This window comes from Larus michahellis, chromosome 7, assembly GCF_964199755.1.
Source record: "Larus michahellis chromosome 7, bLarMic1.1, whole genome shotgun sequence".
Classification (NCBI taxonomy): Eukaryota; Metazoa; Chordata; class Aves; order Charadriiformes; family Laridae; genus Larus; species Larus michahellis.
The window spans coordinates 36409528-36435129 of record NC_133902.1 but is presented as its reverse complement, the minus strand read 5'-3'; the positions used below and the strand labels follow the sequence as shown (position 1 = coordinate 36435129).

Sequence of the window (25602 nt, the reverse complement as noted above, 5' to 3'; positions counted from 1 at the left end):
GTGCACGTAACCAGTCCATGCTGAAGTGAAAGACTTGGTGCTTGTTCCCATGGCCTTTACTGGTAAATCTCAAGATGAACTACATCACCCCCTGAAGCACTGGCATAAACATAGTTTTTTACAACAGAGCGTACTACCTATTCTTTTTTGCTTGTACAAGCAGGGGAGGATTTTGCTGGATATAAAATAGGTACAGACGTGATGATGTCTTTGCACAAGGTAGAGAAATGAGGTAGCATTTTCTTCAGTTTCAGATCATTTTTTCTGGGCTCTCTGTTTTCACGCCCCGCTGGGCAGAGCAGCCATCAGCAGCGCTGAGAGGCACCCTCAGCTCCAAAACTCCAGCTGAAGAGAGCAGGTGTTTCCAAAAAAAAAGTATCTCTGAGTTCCCGATAGAGACAGAAACATGATCAAAGATAAGGCAGTGGCATTTTTCCTTTTCGTATTTGGCTTTTAGAGATTTTTGTTCTTCAGGGAGTTGCAGTAGTTTTCAAGGCAAAACAGGGCTGGGGCATTCCCAAGGACTTAGCTTAGCTATGACTGAGAGAGCTCTTTCTTCTTCAGATTTCAAGGTAGGGTGTTGTCTGCTAGCCAAAATATAAAGCAAGCTGCCAATGTGCACCTTTCATCAAGCAAAAAGCTATAAAATTTGATTCTTGCCTTAAAAATTAAAATTAGTGGCACTTGCGTTTTTCTAAGTGGTGCATAAATTCTAATGATAAATTCCACAGAAATTGAAAACTTGTTTCAAAACGATCATTGAATTAATGCACGTGCTACATACTTGGTGTCAGAAGAGCAGTTCATTTTGTATGTTTTCTGTGAGACTGATCTCAGTATAGGCAAGCGAACTGTCTAAAACATACTGGCTTTCATGGTCCACTGGCTGATTTTTTGTAAACAAAGAGAATGCAGATTAAGGGGAATGTTTTTCTAAAAGAATCATTGCAGACTCTGATATTAGAACGGGAGGGAATCTGATAGTAGTTAATTCCCTGTGGTTAGAGTGCCAGTATTTTGCCATAGAGTCATTTTAATGCCATGTACCTACTTACTGGAGGTGTAGCTGTTAGCTGCGGAGCAGAAGGCATAGAAAGATCCATTATACATTCCTTTCTCTTTGTTTGGTAGGTAGTACATGGTGGAGCTGAGAAAAGCTCAAAGCCTTTTTTTTTTTCTTTTTTTTTTTTTTTTTTAAAAAACAGCAGTTGCAGTATACTTTCTTTTCCCCATCCATTATGAGTGCAAAGCCCTCTGATGCTTGTATTATTTTCGTGTACCTACTAAACTTCCTAAGAGTGAGATACATAGCAAGTTTTGCCATCGGCCTGTAGTTAGAAGCAATTGTGATGTGCTTATAGAGGAAAAAGTGGTGGTGTCTTTGAATGTGGGAGACCAGCTATGTTTGTGACATTGCTGACAAAGTTCAGTGTGACCTTGAGCGGGTCCTGCTTTTCCTTCCCTTGAAAATGAAAATATATTCCTCTGTGTCATAAAGTTTGAGAACAAATAGACAAGTATTTGCAAAAGACTCCACACAATGATGAGAACCAGGCAACTTCTGAGGTAGTCACTCCCAGGAGATGAGCTCTAGCAGCTTTTTATCCAAGCAGGTAAATATTTTTCATGTGTTAAAAAAGGAAGGAGAACACAGTGCATTTAATTAGTCACATATGGATAAGTTACTTGCAACTTCTGAGTCATGGCCTTGGAAGCTGACTTGCTTGATGTATCTTTGAGGAAGCATCCTTGAGTATACAGATGGTTTGGGGAACTGTATAAAGAAACAAAAATAGTCAAGAAATACAAGCTTGCCTTTCAATCTCTGAGCAAAACTGCAATGGAGGAACCTCTGGCCAACATCAAGTATGGACTCTTTAGAATATGTTGTTTGAGTGTCTCTGGTGGATCTCCACACTGACTTTCTTACAAGTTTCTACATCAAATTTGATTTTTTTTTTTCCTTCTCTCTAAGGCATGGTATAAGGAAATGAAATTACCATATAGGCCTCTGAAATAGGGGTGGTGGTGGTTTAAAGCGTTCTGCTTGAGTTGCATAGAATCCATCTACTGCACAGTAAAAGCCCATCTTTTTCAAGAGAGAGAGGGATCTTTGGGATGAGATCAAGGCTATAATGAACTCTTTGAAGAGCTAAGAAATATTTCACAGCATTCACTTAAGACATTCTGTTGAAGAGAAGGGGAGATGGGAAAATGATCCTCATATGACAACTTTGAAGAGCATTGCATTGGCTAACAAAACTCTGCCTCTTCAAGATGAAGAAAAAAATCCCTGAACCCTCTCTTACAGGGCTTACTTTCATTTTCCCCCATCTGTTTATTTGATAGTTGATGTGTAGGGCAATGTGTATGTGTTTTTCTCACATGGTCTGCAGGTATTTTGCTCACCACTTTATCATGTCTTACAGATCACCAGTGTTCCTTGGACAGTGGTTGAGAAACACTGGTCTAATACTCAATCAGAAGATTCTTTGACATTACAGCAATAGAGGGAAAATACCACTGTCAGCAGAGTATAAAAAGAAATTTCATTGGTATACTAACCCGGAAAAATTGAGGAAGAAAAGAGAGATCTTAACACTTGTCAAAATATTGCTAGAAAATTCAGGAAAGGTCTTAATTTTTCTGGACTGATTTGCTCTAGGAAAATAACTGAACTATTAGTATATAGCAAAGGAATTCACTAATGTTCAACTTTACTGCCAAAAAAACCTCCAAAAGACATCGTGATATTATTTTAACTTGTATGTTCTACACCCCTGATTTCTGATAAAATAAATGGTGTGTGCTGCATGATGGGGTCATGAGTCCCAGAGTAAGAGATGGACAGGTCCTATGGGCCTGTTGGCTAGAATCTCTACCAGAGGCACAAATGCCTCTGGTAGGTGCCGCTCATGGAGAAAGTAACCAAGAGGTTAAGCTGGAACCAGCAGCTTCAGGTTTTCTTATAGCAGGCTGTGGGTGGCCCTCTGCCAGCAGCTACCTGGAGCGTTGACTTGCATGTTGGCACCTCCGCAAAGCATTGTCCCAGATTGAAGTGCTGACACAAGAACTCAGAAGTCATACAGAATTAAAAAAAAAAAATCTCTCCTAGAACATAGATACAGATACCCTAGGACATGCTGTCAGAAGTTCTGTTTGTCTTAAGTACAAATTAGTAACAATGAGAAAAATCGCGGAAGCCAATACTAGCAATATGCGCAGATTTTACAAATTTTCAAAGCAGTTGGTCTAATTGATGAGATTTGGGAAGACAAACTTGAGACAGGATTCCACATTGTGAAAGAATAAAAGGCAGCGGAGCTGCAATTTTTCTCTTATCCCTTTGCAAAGATAAGGGCTAAATTTAAACTTTAGTTGGAATCTCACGTTTAGATGCAGCATTGTTTCCAGCTTGTATGAATAGTTAGCTTATAATTAGAACGCAAACAACGGGTTAGCTGGAATTGTGCATCAAGTTTGTGATGCAAAACACTTCTGATGTCCAAGGAGAGATTCCTGTTAACTTCAGTTTTTCTTAGACAAGGTAAATGGTATGTTAATTAAGACTTCTTTTTTTAAAAAAAACAACCCACACATCTAGTAGAAACAAACGAAAAAAAAAATAAAAAAATTGTCAGAAATGACTGATGGAATATTCTTATCTAAAAAACATCTGTGCAAATCAGTCTGTCCTCATGAGTAGTCATAGAAGTTAATAAGAATAACATCAGTAGGGTTCTCTGCTATTGTAATAGGTTTCTGTGAGAAGCGCTTTCAAACCCGGAATTTAGTGGAGTGATGTTCTTTGTATAGATATTTGAAGCATCCCATGTATTTTTGAAAAGAGGGAGATTATTTTTTAAAGAAAACAAATCTAAGAGAAGTTCTAATTTACTGTTACGTTTTTGTGGGTTTTTTCCTAACCGGGATATACAGGCAAGGATATGGATTTGAAAGTGACATAGGATTTTAGACATGCCTCAAAAAGTATGTTCGTGTTACGCTAGGATGGCGTGAATTGTACGTTATGTTGAAGTGTTGTTTTCTCTGCTTTTTTTCTGATAGGTCATTGCTTGTGAACAACAGTATGACTACTCATATGATGCTCGATGTGATGTATGGTCCTTGGGAATAACAGCTATTGAATTGGGGGATGGAGACCCTCCTTTATTTGACATGCATCCGGTGAAAACCCTTTTTAAGATTCCAAGGTAAGGCACTAGATGGCTCTCTTCACTCACTAGTTTGTTCAAAGGTAATCTAGTCAAAGGAGAAAGAAATATTTGGTAAACATTTGAGCTTCAAATCCTAAGAATCTCTCATAGGAAAAGACATTAAAAAGCTGTAATATTAAAGACTTTTTTTTCAGCCTGACTTTCAGAGTAGTTTATGTTTAGAAAGCCTTGAAATGATAGACTTACGCATTTATTTTATTCTTATCTTATAAAATCATATAATATGAAGGTACCTCCCTTCAAAAGTACTTTTCTTAGGTACTTTTGTCTTGAAACATTTGTCTCAAATAAGGAAGAAGCCCACATTTGTAACTGTTGAATAATATTTTTAAATGTTAATCCCCTAGATTCTTGGGCTTGTTTTACTGTGGCTGAAAACCACGCAATTTTGACAATGCTATGAAGCAGTCTGACAATTCCAGCAAACTGTAGTCATAATTTATTTTTTCATTTACCCAAGGAAGTTAAAATGTGAAGATTTGAGTTGTCATACATGGAAATAAAAAAGGGATAGAAATTCCCTCTATGTATAGTCATGTGAATTAGCTATATTATTTCATGCTGTCTGTTTTTGGTTTCACTTTGTTTTCATTTCGTTGAGTCTTCCTGAATAAGTTACGGTGATGTTGACATTGTAAAATAGAGTTTAACAACAAAACAGTTGTAATAATAGAAGAAGTACAGAAAGTGTCTGTCATTTGATTAGACTGGCATAGACTTGTCTTTTCCACGTTTTACTCATAAAGAAGGAATCACCCCTGACTGATAACAGTTTAAAACCTTCAGCAATACAAGTGTTTGACCTTTTGTTATCTGCACAGTTATCATAGGCTTTTAAAATTTCTTCTGATTGCAATTTGCATTTCTGATTAAGTCTATTTATATGCAGATGCAGTTGCGCTGGGTTCTGTGTCATAGAGTTGTGTCCTACCCAGCTCAGACATGAACTGCCACCACTCTTCCCAAAATTATTCATACTGAAGCAGTGGTTTAGCTTGTTGCCTTTGCACAAGTGTAAAACAGGTCCTGGCAATTAAGGCAACAAGGGAGGCTTCAGATTACTAAAACAATATCTATAAATTTTATCAAGGAGCAAAACAGTTTAAAAGGACAGAAGTCATATCAAAAGTTACTGCAAGCAATAGGAAGATACATAGAATAGGGCATGTAGAGGCTTTGATTTCTGTCTAGAGTTTTTCTCTTTCCCTGTTTGGTGTTGCATCTCTGTATGACTTAGCAAAACAAAGGTGAAGTATCTATCTGATTAATTAAATAAAGGGTACATTTACTAAATAGAATGGTAACAGTTTTTAAGTTGAGAGATGTCTCTCTGCTTTGCATTTGATGAGCTATAACTCTGCTGCTGCTAACTGTGCATTCATATTGGATAAAATGGACTTTGAAGAGCGCTGGAATCCATAACAGCCTGGGGTACAGGAGAGAGAGCTTCTTTCCTGGTACTTGTTTGAGGTCAATTCAGAGGGGTAGTAAATATGACCAAAAGGTCTATTCCCCTCTTAGAGTAGTTTGACAGTTTACAAGTAATTTTAGTGCAGTTCCTGATGTCTGTGCTGCAATTCACACATTTTTAACAGCATTTTCAACATAAGCATTGAGGCTCTTCTCAGTTTGAAAGTCGTTCTTCCAAGCACTCGTTGAGTGCTCAAGCAGCTATGTATAAAAGCATTGCAGCTCACCTTCTGAGACTGCTCAGTCCAAAATACTCTGAGCTCAGGGATCTGCCATCTTTACAGTTCCTGCTTTCATGATATCTGTGTCTGAAGTTATAAATGCAAATGTTCAGCCAGTTGATCATTTTGAGGTAGGTAGTTTCTTGTCCAAGACTTTCTCTGCATCCACTGTGCATTTGAGCCAAAGCTCTCAGCCCTAGTTTTTGGCTCGGTGAGACTATGGTTAGACTCTGGACTCAACAAGTTTCTTAATCAAGACTAGCGCTTGTCATGTCTCCAGAGGCATTTGTGCATCCCTGTACATAGGGATCTTTGTGTCTTAAAATTGCTTTGCTGATACCTGCAAATAAACAGCTTGGGTTAGGGTGGAGTAAATGAGAGGCAGTGTATTCATGCAGCTCCAAGTCTTGTCTCAGCTGAGGAGTGGTACCACTAGCTCCTGCTGCCTCCTGCTTTCTGCAGGAGGCTGCCTGCCAGAACTTTCCCTGCAGCGGGCTCTGCTCGATTTAAATCAACATATAATTCTCACATTCTGATGAGATGGAGGAAGGGCGCGCTCAGCTGACTGCCCTCAGTTCACGGATGGTGACAGCGCTGCTCTCAAGTGAAGTCTGGAGCTTACTGCTCCTGAGGGATATAGTGAGAAACAACTCGGGTGTTTTGCTTTCACCTGGAAAATGACCGCTAGCAGGAGGTTAGCAGTTTCTGAAATTGTCTCACAATTGTAATTGGCCATTCAAACCACATTAATAGTGGAGTACAATGAAGCTGAATACTAAAGTACACGCTTCTAATTCCGGGATTCTGGAGGAAGTTTCAAGACCTGGGTCAGGAGGAAATGTAACCTTATATAACTCCAGCCTTGTGTATGTACCCATACTCTAATTTCTAACAGACTTACATAATTTAATTTGTTGAAAAAAGCTACTCTTTCATCTGTGGTTTCTTGTGGTTTGGCAAGAAACTGGCAAATCAGGTTTCAGCTATTGTTAAATGTACTAAATGCACTAATACCAAATGACACCAAAGTGTGTTGCACAGTTATGGTGTGACTGTGGTACCCTACAGTCAAGCTCCATTTTATCTGGAAGTGTAAAAAGCTACTGTGTATAATGAGCAATAAATGTAATAGGCTATCGATTTACTGCATATTTCTGATTTCTGTATGTGTTCTCCCAGGATAATTTTTGTTGATTGGGCTGATTTTACTTCAGTTTGAAGAAGAAAAGGTGAAATTGCTATTCACAGTGAATGACACTTGCACTTCACTCAGGCAGAGAGTTATCAGGAGTTATTTCCTTGTTCTCTTACATTCTTGACTACAGTTGATCCATATCTTTCTATTTATAGTGCCTTCTGTGTGCTAGACTGGTCTGTTTTGTGTGCTTCTAATTTCTTTACATTAGCAGAAAACTTTGCAATAATTTTCAAGTTTTTTTTATCAAGCACTGAATAATCTGTTCTCATGAATGTACTTAAAAATGTTAGTAATGGCAAAATGGCCAAAGCTAGGTACAGAAATCTGTGTGTGTTTCCATAGAATTCTTCCATTCTCAAGTAGGGAACAAAGTAGTTAAGTTTCTATGTCAGCTTAGTCACTGGCTTTTTTTCTAGAGACAGCCAGTAATTGTGCCGTTAGCCTTGGCATTGAGTTTTAATTTACTGAGTCTAGTTTAGTGAGCTAGGCCTTAGTCTTAAATGAATATAATTGAAATCACTGAGTCTTTACTTTGACTTTATAGGGTCCAAATCAACTGTTGAATGAATGATACTGTACTAACAGTCACAGCAATCACATACCCCAAGATCTTTGGAGATGTCTTCATCTGTAGAACCCAAATCAAGGACTAGGCTTTTACTGTTTTCATGTGCTAATTTAAGCAGGAAAACAGGAAAAGCTGACAGTAGCAAAACATCTTATACTGTTGGTGTTCTCTAAACAAGAAGCAAATAAGATATTAAATTCAGATGGTACTAGTTACAAAGCCTAAATATTCTTCCAGTAGATGAGAAATTACACTTCTCTATACTTTGTAGGCAGCAGTTTTAACCATGGGAGGGAAGGTCAGAGTGACACTGCTTTAGAAAATTAAATATTCAGCAAAGCATAGTCAAAATTTCAGTCCCCAGGAAACTTTATGGAGGAGTGAAAACTTTATTCCCAAACTTAAGACTTCTGTTAAACTTGCCACCTCTGACTAACACAGGTCTACGTCTTAATTATGTAATTTGAACCAGGGATGGACTAAGCTCCGCGTTGAATGGCTCATAAGTCTACAAAGGAGGATGTCTATGGGTACATCATGGGACCCCAAGATGTTGGGGTCATATGGCATTGCTGGAAGAGGAGGGTCCTTATGCCCATTTAAATCCGGATCTATCTTCATCATTTCTATTTGAAGTATTTTACATTCCCCTCCTTGTAAGACATTAACAGAAAACATCATATCTCACAATAAAACATTCCAGTTGCCATGAACATTTTCTGTCCCATCCTAGGTATATATGTCATTGGACAACTGTTGAAATTAGGATTTTGCCAGTCATACCTCTCTTTACAGGCTCGTATTTATGTAGAAATGGCAGAACTCCCAGTGATAGCCCTGTAAGCTGTCAAGTAAAATTGGACTGTAAGGCAGAAGTTCATAATATGGAAAGTACTGATGTCACTAAGGTGTTTGATTTTTGCATTCTCCATTAGTGCTCTGAAGTTCCTAGCTCTGTATTTTTGTAACTGTTTTTATTTTCTAGTTTTTCCATCTATGTCCTTTCAGCATTCCTGGAAAATCTTTTGTCTCTGATCAGCATTTTGTTTGAAGATAGTTTTTAACAGGACAGTGTACATAATAAGGCCTCAATCATGTCTCGCTGTCTCTGTCTCCTCCGTCTCCTCAACATGAGCAGCAACTGTCTTGTCTGATTGCTGTGCCTTTTGAAATGAAGATCACGACTTACCCGTTTTTATTTGCAGTTCTCTTCCCATATCTTGTTCAGCGTAAGGATTTTAGTACGAAAATTCTAGTGAAAGGGCACATAAATGCTTCTGTTAGATAAATAATATTAGTTGAAAGACTGCAAACAGATGTGTTACTCCCTGTCCTCCATTTTTAGTGTGTTTTAAACTGTAACTTCGAATCTCCTGCAGTGTGAAGTGAAGTGGGTTACATACGTGCACTGGTGATCTGACATTGTTGATCCTTGTCCTGAGTCAGACACACTTACACATCTAGAATCCTGTCTTGCCGCTACCAGAAGCCTCTGTTTGAACAGAACAGTTAAAAGGTTTCCTTTCATTGGGTTGAGCAACATAAAATGTGACTAGAGATTGAATTTGTCTCAACAAAAGAGCTGATTTCCAGGGGGCAAGTGAACCCTCAGAATTCACTGAGTGTCTCAAGCCGGGCATGAAGAATATGTGGTCCTACTGTGCTGCACCCCCCTGAAAACTTGGCCAGTGTTTCGCAGCAGGAGGTGCTGGATGCTGAGCACTTTTGAAAACACTGTGTTTTTTAAGGTGCATAACTATTAACTTCGAACTTTTGATAATATGGCCTGAGCTGTGGGCCAAATGCTTAAGCATCTTCCAGTGGTTAACCATTTTTCTTGTCCTACAGAAATGTAGTGTTTGCAGTAAATATTTGATAGCAAAAGTGAAGAAGAAAATGCCGGTTAAATTTTAAGTCAGATGTTTCATTAGACACTAGCCTTCCTGACCTTGTTTCTGTATGTATTACGAAGATTCGGAAGAGACGGGGATACAAGTTCATGGACTAATGCAAATTTTAAAAACCTTTTTCATTCATGAGTATTTTATTGTATGAATGTGTAGGGATACATGTTCATGGAGTAATGCAAATTTTAAAAACATCTTTCATTCATGAACATTTTATTATGCGTATGTGCAGTGTCTTGGAAACACTTGTGATACTACATGCATGAGACATTCTTAAAACTGCTAATAAGAAGGAAGCATTATCTTAGAACAAATGTTAAAGTTCTGTTTTGCAATGATGAACACATTCTCCTTCATGAAAATGAATTCTTGGATCTAACTCATAAATCTCCTGAAAAGGGACCTCCAGTGCCTAGAGATAGAGATAAATGATACTGTGAAGACACTGAACCATGAAATGATTCTGTTAACATGTCATCTGTCTAGGATATATTTTCAAATCTCCAACAGAAGGGTCTAAATTATGAAGGGAAGGTGGCTAGCAAAGTTGGTAATTTGGGAGTTGATACTTTTAACCTCTTCCATCTGCTGCCACTACTTAGGTGTGTCTGTTTTGGCAAAAGATTACAAAGTAAAAGATTCTCAAATATCATTACACACAAGCTTTTTAAAGTAAAATAGGTCCATAAATTCTTCAAATGATGTTATCTTGTGAGAAATGTTACATCATATCAGTACTATCCCTTAGGGTAGCAGTGATTTGAAATTTTGAAAAGGAACGGCTATGAAAAGTAGCGTGGCAAAGAGGAGGTAAAGTTGTACATTGTAGTCTGGAAAGGGTGGGTGTATATACCTGTGTAAAGTGAGGATTTCAGATCATGGTGCAAAGATCCTGTGTTTCAGGATCTGTCTCTTTACAATCCTCTTTACAGGGAGGTTGTAAATTAAGAGCAGTTTTCTAGGTTACACTGACACTGACAGAAACTGAACCAAATTCTCCTCTCATGTCTGTATCAGTCAAGTGTTGCTCTTCTGAAAGCAGTAGAAGGCACCTGTTTTAAAACTTATTGGTGATAAGAAATTGTTATTTAATTTTCTAACCCACGAAAACTGAGAATTAAATGAAATTTCATCAAAAAATATTATGTTTCATTAATTAATGTTAAATAGCCAGGAGTGGGATGGAGTTGAGCTTGTGAGTTTTGATTGAATGGTATAGTTCTTTACCTGTCTCAACAGGTGTTGAGATCTAAAGCTCTTGGGATTGCTTATTAGTTTGAATTTAGTGATGCTTGGGTGCTTCACGAGTTGACCTGGCTCTAGCAGAACCAAACCTGTTGTCTCCACCTCCTACCCCATCACAACTTCAGCTTCCTGGTAGTTTGCAGGTAGGCAGTATAATTATCTTTGTACTTTCTCTGCAAACATACACTTCGTCTTTAATGTTGGTAACAATCTCTGAAGTTGTTCTTTAAGACTACTCGGTTATTGTCGTTTTTAAGGTATGATCATGTCAAGAGAGAAAATACACCTGTTTCACTTTGACAGATAGTGTGACTGTGGGCCAGACATATGAGGTAGAGAAGCCAAAATATTAGTACCTTCGCTTTGCTTTGGTGTATACAGCGTGGAGCATCTAGTGTACTACAGGTAGTTTCATCCATCTGAAAAGGGGATTGGGGATCCATCTGAATTGGGGAACATTATTTTTTTGGAGGTAACGGTTAAATATTAACATGATGTAACATAGCCTTTCATATTGCAGCTGGCTTTACCAACTTTTTTGTAATTTTGCCATCTGCATTGGTACTGACATGATACTGATAGATCATGTAGCATACACTTTTACTGCTGTTGCTTGGAACAGTAAAGAAATGCAAGTATGTGTTGTGGGACAGTAAAGCTTCGAGTTGATTTGTTTTGTGAAACAAAAGCCAAAAGAATTAATAGAATTGTGGTTACTTAAAATGAAGTGTTTAAAGTAATTAAAGGAACATGCTTAATGTAGTCTTATGATAAATAATTTGACAGCAAGTATACAAGTTTCAGAGCACAGTATTGTTTATTTCTTAATAGGAACGTGAAATGCAGTCACAGTAATGTGACTAAACTACCTCAAAGGATCAGATTCTGCCTATGGTTATAGGTAGGGCATCATGATATCCATAAAAGCTATGTATACTTGTCTGAGGAATAATTTGACTTTTACATGTTATTTTATTGTGTGATACATTGCACTTTCATTACTTTGTGATTGTATTTTTATAGAAAATCCCAAATACTAAAAATGTAAGGTGACACATTACATCTAAGAGTACTGTGGAAGTATCTAATGAGCAGAAGTACAAGGTCCTCAGGATCCTCCTTGGTTGGTATATGAATAGCAAAGCAATTCAAGGATATAGTCTGTCTGTAGGTGGAAAAGAATACAGATCTGTGACTCAGGATTGGGAAGACCACTACTAGCTCTTCAGCAGGTTAAAGACACCTCATATAATCTTGAACAAGTCAAATATGACAAGATTTTTCAAAATTACTTAGGTCCCTAAATATGTTGTTAGTTAGCTACTGTAGTTTTCCAATAAGCACTTCAGTGTTTCATTTCTGTTAAGATTCTTTTAATCTCTATTCTGTGTTTGATTTTTGCGAAGAGTTCAGGATCACTGATTTCACGGAAAGTGAACCATTGATGTGTTTTTGTAAGTGTGTATGCTTGGCTCTGTGTTATTCCACAGAATCACAGAGTGGCTGAGGTTGGAAGGGACCTCTGAAGGTCATCTCGTCCAACCCTCCTGCTCAACCTGGGTCACCTGTAGCAGGCTGCCCAGGTCCATGTCCATAAAGCTTTTGAGTATCTCCAAGGATGGAGACTCCACAACCTCCCTGGGCAAGCTGTGCCAGTGCTCGGTCACCCTCACAGTGAAAAAGTGTTTCCTGATGTTCAGGCAGAACCTGCTGTGTTTCTGTGTGTGCCTGTCACCTGTCACCTCTTGCCCTGTCACTGGGCACCACTGAAAAAAGCCTGGCTCAGTCTTCTTTATACTCTCCCTTCGTATATTTATATATATTGATAAGGGCACATTGCTGGCTCAGGTTCCACTTGGTGTCCACCAAGACCCCCAGGTCCTTCTGTGCAAATCTGCTTTGCAGCTGGTCAGCCCCCAGCATATACTGGTGCAGGACTTTGCAGTTTCCTTCACTGAACTTCATGAGGTTCCTCTAGGCCCATTTCTCCAGCCTGTTGAGGTTCCTTCCCTCTGGATGGCAGCACAACCCTTTGCTGTATCAGCCGCTCCTCCCAGGGTGGAACATGAACAAACTTGCTGAGGGTGCACCCTACTACATCATCCAGATCATTAATGACGGTGTTGAATGCATTCAACAATATCGGACTCGGTATTGACCCCTGGGGTACACCGCTGGTGATGGATGAATGTCCTGGCATTTGTTTGTGTAATCTGGCAAAGTGTGTATTAATTCCATGGGGAAAAGAGTTTTGTGCTGTGAGGACAAGGCATTTTAATGTTGTTACTATCATATTGTCTCACGGTTTGCAACAGTGCCAAAACACGCTGGGGTGGGGACTCTGCCCTTCTAAAATTTATTCATTACTAATTGATTTCCAACAGGCATATGAACTGGTAAAAGTCAAATGCATCCTGGGGTTTGAATATCAGACTTGAATAGATTTGTGTCAGAGTTGAACTGAGTAACAAGTGACTGGTAGTGGTGCTACCTTCATTACCCCATCTGTGTCTAAAAAGCAGAGCGCGCTGTTTGTGTCTAAGACCATAGCAAATACATATGGATAACTAGTCTTTTAAGTCTGACTGTACATCTAAAAATTGAAGCGTATGCAGTTAGCAGCCATATCGTAGCAAAATAGGGTCTGTTCCCCATTCATTACCTTATGACATTTTAATATATTTGAGAAAGTAGTAAAATATTATAAACATTTTTATATACTACATAAGACAGTAAAGAATCAGCCCTAAAATTAATTTGCCTTGGTGCAATTTCCCTCCTCTCTTTCCTTAGCTATTCAGTTATCACATAATTTATATACAACTACATAACTGTTTCTCATTGATTTTGCCTTTCTATTCCTTTTCATAAGTCCTGTGCAGGTAGAACTTGATTTTGCAGACGCATTCTTTGTTCAGATGTATTCATAGCCTAATTTCAGCAAGTAATTCATGCTGTGTGGCTTGTTGTTGGGTAGTCTCTTGTAAGCATTTACTATTTCAGCTGTTAGGGAAGACTCTGCCTGCGTAGTATATTGCTGGTTTTTGATTCGTTAAGAGTCTCTCCTCCAAGTGGCTTTCTCATGGATACATGCATACATACTGTTTTATATGTACGTTCTTCAGTGCTTATTTAAAACAGACTGTTTCAGCAAGCATTCCGGCCAGTGTATTTGTTTTTCCCACTTATGGGAATTACACACAGAAGAGCTAAAATGGAGGCAGCTGAAATGAATTCATTGAGAAACTCAAGTGAATAATCATGAAAATAAACATGCTCAGCTCTTAGCCATTTTCTGAACAAACAAAAAAGAATCACCTCTGATATTCTGTTTTATGCTCTGTGCTGCACTCTAACCCTCTCTGAACTCTAGGTAGAAGCTGAGATACCCGACAGATGTTTTTAGTGACTCCATATGGAGTTCATTTCATGCATTAAATGCACATAAACTGTTTTAGTCAACCAGTTTCTAAAGTAAATTATTACTTTTCAAAATCCATTGCATAAGTAATAACAGACTGCTAAGATACAGTAAGTGCCGTTTTGTTTTGCTCTAGTGGAAAATTTCATGCTGACAAGGTCAAGCCCTGCAGTCTGAGAGCAGTCAAGTGATGAAGGGCACCTCTGGCAGGAGGAGAGGTGTTAGATGGACATCTACTAACCGTTGTCCCCTTCAGAAGCGAGGATTAGAAATGTGGCTTTGTTAGATCTAGGGGACAGAGGTGAGCTACAAAGTCTTGCTTTTATTGCTTTATTATTGTAGACTAAAAATACATTGGTTTTACTGTGTTTTCAAAACTGCTCCCTGTTTCTTGTTAATTCATACAGAACTACAGTAGTTAACAGCATTATCTGTAGTGGTCCTGAGGCACTAATACTGTGACGGTAGCATAGTCGTCCTTACATATACTAGTTACTGATTTTTAAGGAGATTCATGCTACAGTGCACAGTAAACTGGAGGTTGCAGTGGAGAAGATGTAGCATGGCTGAATTTTTGTAGTGCAGCAAAATACTTGTGCTTTGCATTTAAAATGAGATTGAAGACGGTGGGAGAATCAGTCAGTTATAAATAGTTAGCAGCCAATTTTCCACCATTCAGCCAAGAGAACAGCTTTCTTCCAGGTAGATAATTCATATGTAATATTGCTTCGCAGTAAGACATTTACTGTTCAGATATTTTTATATGATTGATTAATATACTTTGTTATGGGAATAGATTCTTAGGATAAAAATAATTGAGATAATCTAGGAGTCAAATTGCTCAGTAAAGAACTAGGTAGCTACATTTTCAACATATAAATCTACATCATTACCAGAGGTTGCTGAGAGGCTGCTGATGCCTTATTAGATAAGGTTTAGATAGATTACCTGCAGCACTAAACAATTTACTGAGAACAGAAAATGGGCTTCCAATACAGTCTAGAAATGAAACATCACAATTATTTGAGGTACTCTGTAACCTTGGAAACAATTGGGAGCAGTGACATCAGCAACAATTATGTGCAATTTTTGCCTTTAGTTTTATCACCAAGGTAACCAGAGCAGGTTTCCCTGCTTGAAATTTTAAGAATGTCTTGGTTCGGCATTAAGTGAGCACGCATGAAGCAGACTATTTAGGGTCTATTAAAATTGCATTCTGCTTCCTTTTTAAAATAGTCCATCAGGATTTAAATTGTGTGAACCCATGGGTTTAGGTGTTGTGTTTTTTTTCCTTTTTCTTTTTCCTTTCTCTCTCTGGAACGGCTTTTCTTTTTTTCTTCATTTGCAGGCAAATGAAACCTTAGTTACTATGTTAAATTCTCTGAATACTGGAAAGAAGGAAAATTGAATTCCTCATTGAATTCCTTTTGCTGTCCACAAATATCAAGTATTGTGACTGCACGTAGAGGCTGGGAATTGCAATACACGCAATGGAACTTGCCCGCAGTTAAGGACACATGATGTTCCCACATGTAACTTCCTTGAGGGAAACTTTGCGTTAAAGTCTAGGTTCACAAGAGACTTGCAGTCAGTGTTGCCTGAGGAGTACACCGCATGAGTGATGCCCTTAGACTTCCTGGCTATGAAACATCTTTAGTCAGCCTACCTCACCTTGTGATTGTACCTGTCAAGAGTGGCCTAGCATGATATCCATCTTCAGACTTAATCCAGAGAGCTGTTTTTTTAATTTTTTTTTTCTGCAGTGGGTCTTGAGGAAGGTACTGTTTGAATTAAAGCCTTGTTGCGTAGTGGAAAAACCTGTAGTTATGTGGGTTGGAGCCATGATGCTGACAGGGTGGATGTTCACAGTCTCTCATCCATGTGCGTCTCAATTTTAGAGAGAGGTATTTTACTATGAAATAGCAATAATCTTTATCCATCATTTGTTTACCATGGAGGTAAAAGGGTGGGGGGAAGGGTGTGCAAAAAAGTTGCTTTTTTGTTTAAGTCTGGAACTCTATCTCAGGTTAAAGCCACATCAGCTGGCATCTTAGAAATGCCTGTATAAATTTGCATTCCTAAAACTTGCGTATGCTACCTGTGATGTCTACTTTGTCAAACACTTTGGGGTTTTTTGCATACATCTTTACCCGTAGGTTGCTGCACACGCAACATGCGCACTCATGTTCTGTTGAGTTATTGCACACTCAGCCTGTGATTTTGCAGGTCAATGGATGCGCAGGCAACTTGCCATACTTGTGCCTTATAGGTACAAGTTAGAACTTGATGTTTGAAGGAAAATAATAAAACTCTGTTCTTGTTTGGAGTGCAGTCCTAAAGAAGTGAAACTGCATTTCAAGCCATTAGTCCTGTGGGTTTCCAAAACATATTTTATAGCCTATGGTTTATGTCAAGAGTTCAGTAGCCCATGTCACTTACAATGAATTGAGCCAAGTAAATGAAATTAGATTTTTGCATGAAAAGAGATAATCCCTTCACATAGTTGGGTATTGCAGAGAGAATAATGCACGTCATACATTTCATGGTACCAGAGACTTTCATGGAATATAATTGAAAAACAGATGCCTTTCTCAGAAATAGAATATTGATGTTCATATTGGTAAAGGAATTAATTCACTGACTGATAGAAGCAGAAGAAAAAGAAAGACGAACTTTTTAGATACTAGTCACAATCTAGCAAGATTGTAATTATCCTTAGGATTGTAATGAATGTGCATTGGTTATTTTATCTCTATAAAAAGTCACCAAATGTCCATGCGCTTTGCCTTCTGAAGTAATTTCCAGAAATATGCAATAACAAGTAATCACACTATTTGCAAACATATTTGGAGAAAAGGAGCTGTGCTTTGAATGGTATTGATTTGCTTGTTATAGTTATCAGTTTGATTAATGTTAAAATTCTGTGCAGTATATTTCATCATTACTCATGATTAATGCAGTAATAATGCACTATGCATATCTACACATTTACTATTAGCAATTAGCAATTAGTGTCTTATATTCTTTCCTATCACAGGTGTAATCATAAGTTAAAACTCATAAAAATTTTAAAGAAATATTTATTGGAGTAGACATTGGTTATAAATCTTTATAGCTACAGTATTCAGGGATTTAATAATGATTTCAGTGGGTTTATTTTATGATAATGAAAGGCCATTGAGATTGCAGTTTTGTTGCATCTTCTCTCCAGAGTTCTGCCAGAAGATGCAAGTTTTCATTCACCACCTTGTGAGGCTTCCTGAGGCCAAGGAAACTCGCAGGCAATACATAAAATACTGCTTTCTGTGCAGGGAGAGCACATTTTACATATGAACAAACTGAAACATAGTCAGATTAAATGACTGTGTGATGCTAGGTTCACAAAGGTGACAGTAGTGTTCTTGGAAGAAATAGCAGGCTGGAATGGAGAAGGGAAGAAGAGGAGGAAGAAAGTGGTAAATAATGACGAAGGCATGGTGAATGGGTCTGTAAGTCAGTTCCATGATAGCATCAGTATTTATATGGAGCTAAATGGGATCTTGGGCATGTAGGGATACAAAGCAAAGGCCGTGTTCAGAGGGTGGGTTTCGAAGTGCTGACTTTGATGATAACTTAAGAATCCTTGTTGAAAATTGACTGCAAATGAATTTGCAGTGTGAAGACGAGATGATGAGATCCAATCACTGAAAGTTGTATTTAGAAAAAAATTAAAAGGTACATCTATGGTAACACGAGGGGCAACTCTTGTGCTTTTGGAAAGGGAGTGCTTAGGGGTTTTTTTTGTGCAAACCTTGCTTCAGTAGTTCGGGGGGGGGCAGGGGAAAGGAACATTTCTACTCTTGAGAGAATTGGTATCTGTGCTTTGGCACCCAGCACCACAGTCTCTGAGAACAATAGGAAAAAAAAATATTAGTAACAGCTTTCATCTTTCTACCTGGCTGACTAAAGTGATTTGACTTTATGCAGTTTAGTTTGGATAAATTAGCCAAAATTGTAACTTTTAGGTTTCTTTCATTCACTGTATAGATAATATCAGATTCCCTCTTATCAGACTGTTCACATGTTAGAACAAGTGCCGGGTAAGGATGTTCTGAATTACAATAAGATAGCTTTATTGGGCAAGTTGATGATCCATGATCTGTTGCCAGCGTGCAAATGCATCAGACTTTTACAGGCAGCATCTGCTTGAACTGTCTGGGGAAACAAAAAGAACAGAAAACATCTTATACTGGAACAAAAACAGAGATCTGACTTGATGAAAGTGTAATTTTCTTCTATGTTTAGCCATTCTACGTGTTATTTAAAATTGAGTGCTCATGTCACGTCAACATGTATATATAATCACCTCTTAGTTCCTCATAATTAATTAGAGAGGAAATTCATGAAGGAAGAGAGAATTGTGTTCCGTATTATACAGTGTATTTTTGTTAGTGTAAATGTATTTTACTTCTCAGCTGGTTTATTTTAAAGTTTTGGTTATTATTTTTTTGTTTTGATTGTTTATTTATTTATTTCATCGTTTATACAACCTGTTGTGACTTTTTAAAGACCCCACAGATGCAGGTAGTGCCCACCCGACTCAAACACAGAGTAAATGCTCTTTGTGAGAGCTCCCTTTGAGGAAGATTTAACTTCTTGGTCTGTTCAGTTGGGAGGATCTCAGTAGAGCTGTGTCAGAACTCTGCACTCCAGAAAAAGCAGGGAAGACATGTCATGACTGTATAGTTTTATTGTTGTTAGGTGCCAGAAAATGTCAGTCTTTCCAACAGGATACAAATGCATTTTTTCCCAGATTTGTTGAGGAAATAGAGTGCTTGCTTGTTGATACCACCTGACTTTATTTCGAACATACAGAGCTAATGTTTTTGAATGTTTAAAGGTAAAACAGTGCAATGATTCAGATTCTCAGTCAGTTTCTTAATCTTTACTGTAGAAAAAGACAGCTAGAAGATGTTTGTGTATCCTCAACACTTGCTGCCGTTGCATTCTAGACATAATGCCGTGGTTCTGACTGATGCCCACAAAAGATGAAATCCTTTCCCAAAGGCAAAAATTTAATAATCTTCAGGGCACTCAAATTTCACCCAAAATTTTGATTTTTGTTTTAACAACGTGCATTTCTCATAGCTGCTTCTTTGTTCTCATGTATTCCTTCTGTTCATTCCTCCGCCACCAGCTACTTTGCAGTTTTTACCCATTCCTGGATGTGCAGACTATCATATGGTAGTCTGTCTTCGAAACATACCTTTTTTAAAGGTCTGTATTGTATTTCCGTTTCCTAGTTTATATATCCTTGTTATTTTTTTGTTTCATCTCCCCATGCGAAATGTCATTGCTCTCTTACCCACACAGAATGATTTGTGTCAGCTCTTTTCTTTCTTCCATGTTTCATTGCTATCCTATTTTAAATATTTCAGTTATTTCTCTGCTAACCTTCTTGCTTTCTCACTTCTGTTCTCTTTCTTCCTCTGTGTTTAGTGAATGGTGCTTGTGGGGTTGGCTTTGTGGTTTTTTTTGAGAGAATACCCTATTTTTGCCTTTGGGGATTTTGGTTTGTTTGTCTTCATCTTCCTTTTTGTCTCTCATTTTTACTTTTTGCTCTTCTCATTGTGTTACTTCTTTGATATTTTTCCCAATCTTGGCATTGTCTTGTCTTTCCTTTTGCCAAGATGTTGCCTTCTACATTTGGAACACTCCCTCGTCCTATGTCTGACATTTACCATTGCTCCTTTCAACTCTTCTTTTTCTCTGGATGTGTTAACTTATCCAGGAGATGCTTCTTTGCAAAGCTTACTCTAGAATATTCAACATGAATCTTGCATTAAAAAAACAATCATCCCTCTAGATTTTCACATGTTCCATGATGCTTAAATATTTCAGCTTTGTAGTTGTTTTTCTCTCATTGCATCACTACTTTGTTACACATTACTTGCACCATTTGTGTTTCTTGCCTTAAATTTGTTTTATCTACCTTCATCCCTTTTTAGATGCTCTAGTTTATGAGACTCAATATTTTTCCCAGGGTATTTTCCACATCCTGCCCAGTTGTTTCAAGAGATACACGAGTTTTAAGTTAACGTCTTACAGGCTTATTGGGATACGGTCTTATTGTTATTACTGTCATTTAGTTCTGTATAAGAGAGGTTTTACTTGAATTGCTGTCACGGGACTTTTTTATTATGAATAAATTCTTCATGTTTATCATACTGTTTTTTAGTCTTCACTCCAATTATAATCTACAGAGATTCCTAAGTCAGACTTTTTTTTTTTTGTGAAAGCAGACAAAAATTCAAGTGTTTTAAAATAAAGCTTATTGGATGGAATAGGAAAGGGAACAAAGAAATTCCACATACAGTCTTCATGCTCAGAAGGCATATTACCTTAAATGATAATTCCTTTTTAAAAAAAAAATATGCTCTTGCACATCTTGTACATTTCTTTACACTTCAGCATTTATTCAGTCTATTACTGCAGGATTTTTATAATGATCCTCCTAATGGTCCATTGGAAATATGCCACCATTAACTAATGTATTCCCTCTATGAGTATTCATTTCTGAACCAGACTGGTAGGGCTATCAGAATAATATCAGTTCTTACAATGCCAGACTAAACTGAAAACTGTAAGGTTTGAGTCATAAAGTACAAATAAGGAGTAATCCCTGTTTCCTTTGAAAATACGGAATTTAAGTACGTGCTTTTGACAAGTCTAATGATTGAATTCCATGTTCAGTACAAGCCATATCGAGGATATGGTAATAAACTTCTTTTATGGGTTACTGTCAGATTTATTTGTATTTCTGTAGAGCCTCAACTAAGAAGAGGCTCCCCTTCATGAAAAGGAAGGATAGGAAAGTGTCTTCCTCTTTGAAAATAAGAGCTAAATTAGTCTTTAGACAAAGAAATGAAGGTAAAGAAGAGGCACAAGTGCCAAAACTGCTTCTGTGGTTCTGTGAAGCAAGTCCCCCTTTTCATGGGAGTAATGTAATGAAAACATTTTACTCCTGATGGAAAGAAGGGCCCCAAAACGCATGTCTCAGCCAGTTGGAAAATCACAGGTACGCTGTGTTACGTTGTGTGTCCAGAACAACGTGAAGCCTTTTGGCCAACTGACCATGGTGTGACAGGGCCTTTGCTGCTGTGTGGGTCCTGGGCAGAGGCAGGTCTCAGCAGGAGCACAGAACTGTGGGACCAGGTTCTGTGTCAGACTCCAAATTGTCTGGGTCTTCCCTTGACGATCTTCCTCCCCTTTCTTAAAAGAAACAGTTTGTGGCATCCCTCTGAGTCTTCCTCTTGCTGAGGCAGGTGGCCTCCTCGGGCCTCTTATACCGGCTGATGTACAGTGGGAGTTTGAAAGGTGTACAATTCAGGACTTGCCCCTATGAAGTTATCTGTGGGGTTTTCCTGTTCAGATTTTAACAGATATTTTTCTTTCCCATACAGCTCTACAAATATGCAAAGTAATTGCAGTATTTTAATATTCCAGCTACAGAAGTGTAATGTCTAGACAACACCATATGTATTTCAGTCAGGCACAGAAGTATTACTGTGCCATTTTTATTTCTTTGGCAACTGACATTCTCCTGCTTTGCAAATTCACAGAGCAATGGTTTTAATAGAAAAGCAAAATATTACATTGCAGTAAAGATGTGAACGGGCTATAAATAAAATCTCTACTATTATTTCCTCTGTTTCAATTGCTGTTAATTTGCCAGTGTCTCTTTAGCTCTTTGAAACTTTTATGTATAAATGAGATGACAAAGCATAATTATAATTCAGTTATGCTAAATATTTGTTTTGAAACTTGACCACTGGAATGCGAAGCTGTCTCTTTTCACCTGCATCCAGAAATATTTCGGAAATAAAATACTTGTTTCTGTCTCAGTGAAGCCAGAAACTGAAACTGGAAACTGAAGAGTAAATGACAGAAATAAATGATGCCTTGTCAAGTTCTGAAAAAGGCTAATGAAACCTTGCAGCTGCCAAATCTGACTGAAACCAGTGGCCTGTGAATTGCAGTGTTCAAGGGAAAAAGTCAAAGATAATCCAGATGTTCCCAAGCAGAACACTTTGCAATACTTTTTCATCCATTTTCTTTCTGAGCTAAAGAATTATATAATTGAGATTTGTTTTAGTACATTTTCTGAAGGTTATTATTTGACCTTCAAAAAAATTTAGCGTGCTTAGCACGTTATTTCTGTCCATACTCATTACTTTAAAGGTGACTTTTAATTTATCAGATATATACCATTTTGAAAAACAGGATTGTTCATGTGAAGGAGGTTTCTTAGAAGGTTTCTTTTGACAGCCTCTTTATGTTCTTCCTGAAGCGCTTTTCCTTTGGCAATGCATAAAGTGAATCTTGAAAATCCAAGGGAGATTTGTGCGTAATTCTGGAACTGACTGTCTTTTGCCATTTATTTTTGCTCATTATTATGCTGGCTGATGAAATATTCTAAGCTGGAGACTTGTGAATAAATCTTGATTTAAGTGTGTTTTAAAGAAGTAGATCATATTTTGTTAATTTGTGGATTTATTTTGCAGCTGAGCCCATATCTCATTGTTTATCTGCTAAGTCACCTATGTAGTGGCAGCAAAATAAATAAATAGTCATGTAAAATCACAAGCAAAAGGGGACAAATGTGTATTTGTGTTACAAGACATACAGCCATCATTCTCTTCTGAGAAAGTGAAAACAGACATCCAACGTGTATTTTGCTATATCAGGACTCTGCATTGTGAAAAAAGCTGAAGAACTGGATTGGTACCCTCTACCCTTTCAAGCAATTAGGACCCTACAGTCTCCCAGTTATATTTGTCGGTTTAACTTTCAAATCAATCTAAATTTATCATATGCTGTTGGATTCAGTCCAGGCTTCTGTAACTGTGTACAGCCTATGGAAAATAAAGAGCATCCATTCCAGTAAAGAGGGAAATATCAGCTAACTCTGTAATTAAAAGACAGTAAAATACTTAAGCAAGAAGAGTATTTTTGTTTTGGCAATGAGGTGGTAATGTCTTGTGTTCTGCTTCCTCTTAACTGATTCTTTTCCCTCGGTAGGTTTTGATCTTGGTTTAAAGCAGCACATCTGTGTTAGAATTAAAGCACTTACACGTTATTTGAATAGATACATGCTTTTGATATTCTAGAAGGTAAGAAATTAAAGTCATATGCTAAGAGTTTTGAAATGAATATTTACACAAGAAAAATAGCCCTTTCAGAGAAAAGGAAGGGGGAGTAGAAAAGGAGAAACTAGAAGTGAATCAGTTGCTGCTGGGAAGGCATCTGGAGAGTGAATTTGGCAGGTGCCCTTCCCTTTCACAGAATAAGGGCAATTTTGCTGGTGCCCCCTAATTGTATAGTGAGAGTACTATGATCTGGCATTAGTCTGTTTCCTTGCTTGAGAAAGGTTTATGGAACTGTGCTGAGCCCTAAGAAGCTGAAGATGATGTGATGAGCTACTGCCGTTTCCAGCTGTTTCACGTGGTGTGATTTGGTTCGTACTGTCTCAACATCAGGTTCATGCCTTGGAAGCTGGCTAGGCGTGGGAATGCCTTGCTTATATGTCTGGTGAAGAGGACTTGAGGGACATTGGTGTTCCCGGTATGGTCAAGACTTTCACAGTTCTGGGCGTTTTGGGGAAAGGATGTTCAATTGCCTTTGGAGCCCCGTAGATCAATTCAATGGGGAGACAATTGCTTTAGACCTGGAGCCATTTTGCCCAGATACCATGCTTCTGTCATTGCTTCCAATTTTCTTGTAGATCCTGTATTCTTTCTGGTCTCTTGAGGCAATGTGCTACTGTGGTTCCCAACCATGGAGGATTCATGCAGCAGCATTCAGATTGATGACAGCTTTCCTCTGACCTAAAAGGCAACTTCAGAGGCCTGCCTCCATATACAGGGAGGATTTTGTGCTGATTCACCACTCCTACAGGCACCTAAACTCTACAGTTTCTATCTTAACCTTGCAGAGCTGAATACGGTACCCTGCTTCCTGCTGAGTGGACTTTAGTGCAATATATTACTGGAAGTCAGTCAAACTTGAGTGGCCTTTAGTAGGAGACAGATGAATGGGAGAGTGTTAAGAATCTGTATTTTTCATTCAGAGCAATGGAAACCTCTTATTGATTTGAATGGGCCACAAACCAGGTGCGTTAGGAAATCCTCCGAACCCTGTTGAGAATTGCCTGGTTATTTTTGGAGGATTATCCAAAGTGGGGATGCTTTGGAGCTGTGGGACTTTAAACTAGTATGAGTATTTAACAGGTATTAATTGATGTCAATTATTCATGTATTTTAATAGAAACATTTTATGTAATGTTTTGTAGGGGAAATCTCATTATTGTGCATGGTTGGCTTTCTGCTTTTTCCATGGCTGTTTCACGTAGTTTTTTTGAAATATGTATGAATGGTTTAATTTAGTGTAAAAACTGTCTATTTATAAACCCAGACGACTGTTAACGGAACTATTGTCTCTTCAGTCTGTTTGAAAAATAGTTCACATGTGTGTATGGGGCTGTGATTGCCAGGGCCTGTTCATAGTGACAGGTGTTGGATGTTCATCTGCTAATTTCTCATTAGAAACAATGTGGTAGGCTGATGGTGCAGTTTGGTCATTGGAGGCCCCGTCTTGATTTCTGTTCATAAAATGTGTGGCTATGTTTACTGAAATGATCTAAAAAGTAGTAGATGCATTTTCAATTTTTTGAAATTTGTCATAGAAGTGTTTTAAGATGAAAATATTTGTTTTCTCGTTGCCAACAAATATCTATTATCTGTGATCTGTAATTAGGCTCACAGCTCAATGTAAAGGACGAGTGGTGCTCGCTGAGCTGCATCATTGGCCTTATTGTGGTAAAATGACCGATTTTGTTTTACCAGCTGTGACTTTGGAAGCAGACTGAATGACAGGGAACACATAAAGCTCGACAGATTAAAATATTTCCAGCACATAATTCTGTGTGTGTATCATCCAGGATCCAGCAGCAGTTCTTGCTTGATAAGCTTGCTAATGTCTCCATGTTCTAAGGAACATTGTGCTCCTGTATGGGGTGTCTTGTACAGGCTCAATCCTGCAGTCCTCACGGAAGCAAAACTCCCAGTGAAAAACAGCATCAGCGTGACTGTGGAAAGCACTGAATACAAGGGTAGAAAAACTCCTCACAAGAGCGGTGCATCTGCCTAAAGAAATAGAGCATGTAGTTCTGTGACTAATTATGAATTATAGAAAAGGACTAAAGGAAAAAGACACAAAGTTAGGAAATAAATGGTTGATTACTCATCTTGCATCAAAGGAGGACATTTTCAAAAGACAAGCCCAATTATACCCGCT

At 38.1% G+C, this 25602-nt stretch overlaps 1 protein-coding gene across 1 annotated transcript in view; it reads left to right on the top strand.

Moving 5' to 3' along the window:
• Positions 1–4218, top strand: part of LOC141746650 (myosin-IIIb-like) — a 47441-nt gene extending 43223 nt beyond the window's left edge. The window contains exon 10 of the mRNA XM_074595566.1: positions 4069–4218. Coding sequence (XP_074451667.1) covers positions 4069–4218 — 150 coding nt within the window. The remainder of the gene's footprint in view (positions 1–4068) is intronic.
• Positions 4219–25602: the final 21384 nt, after the last annotated feature.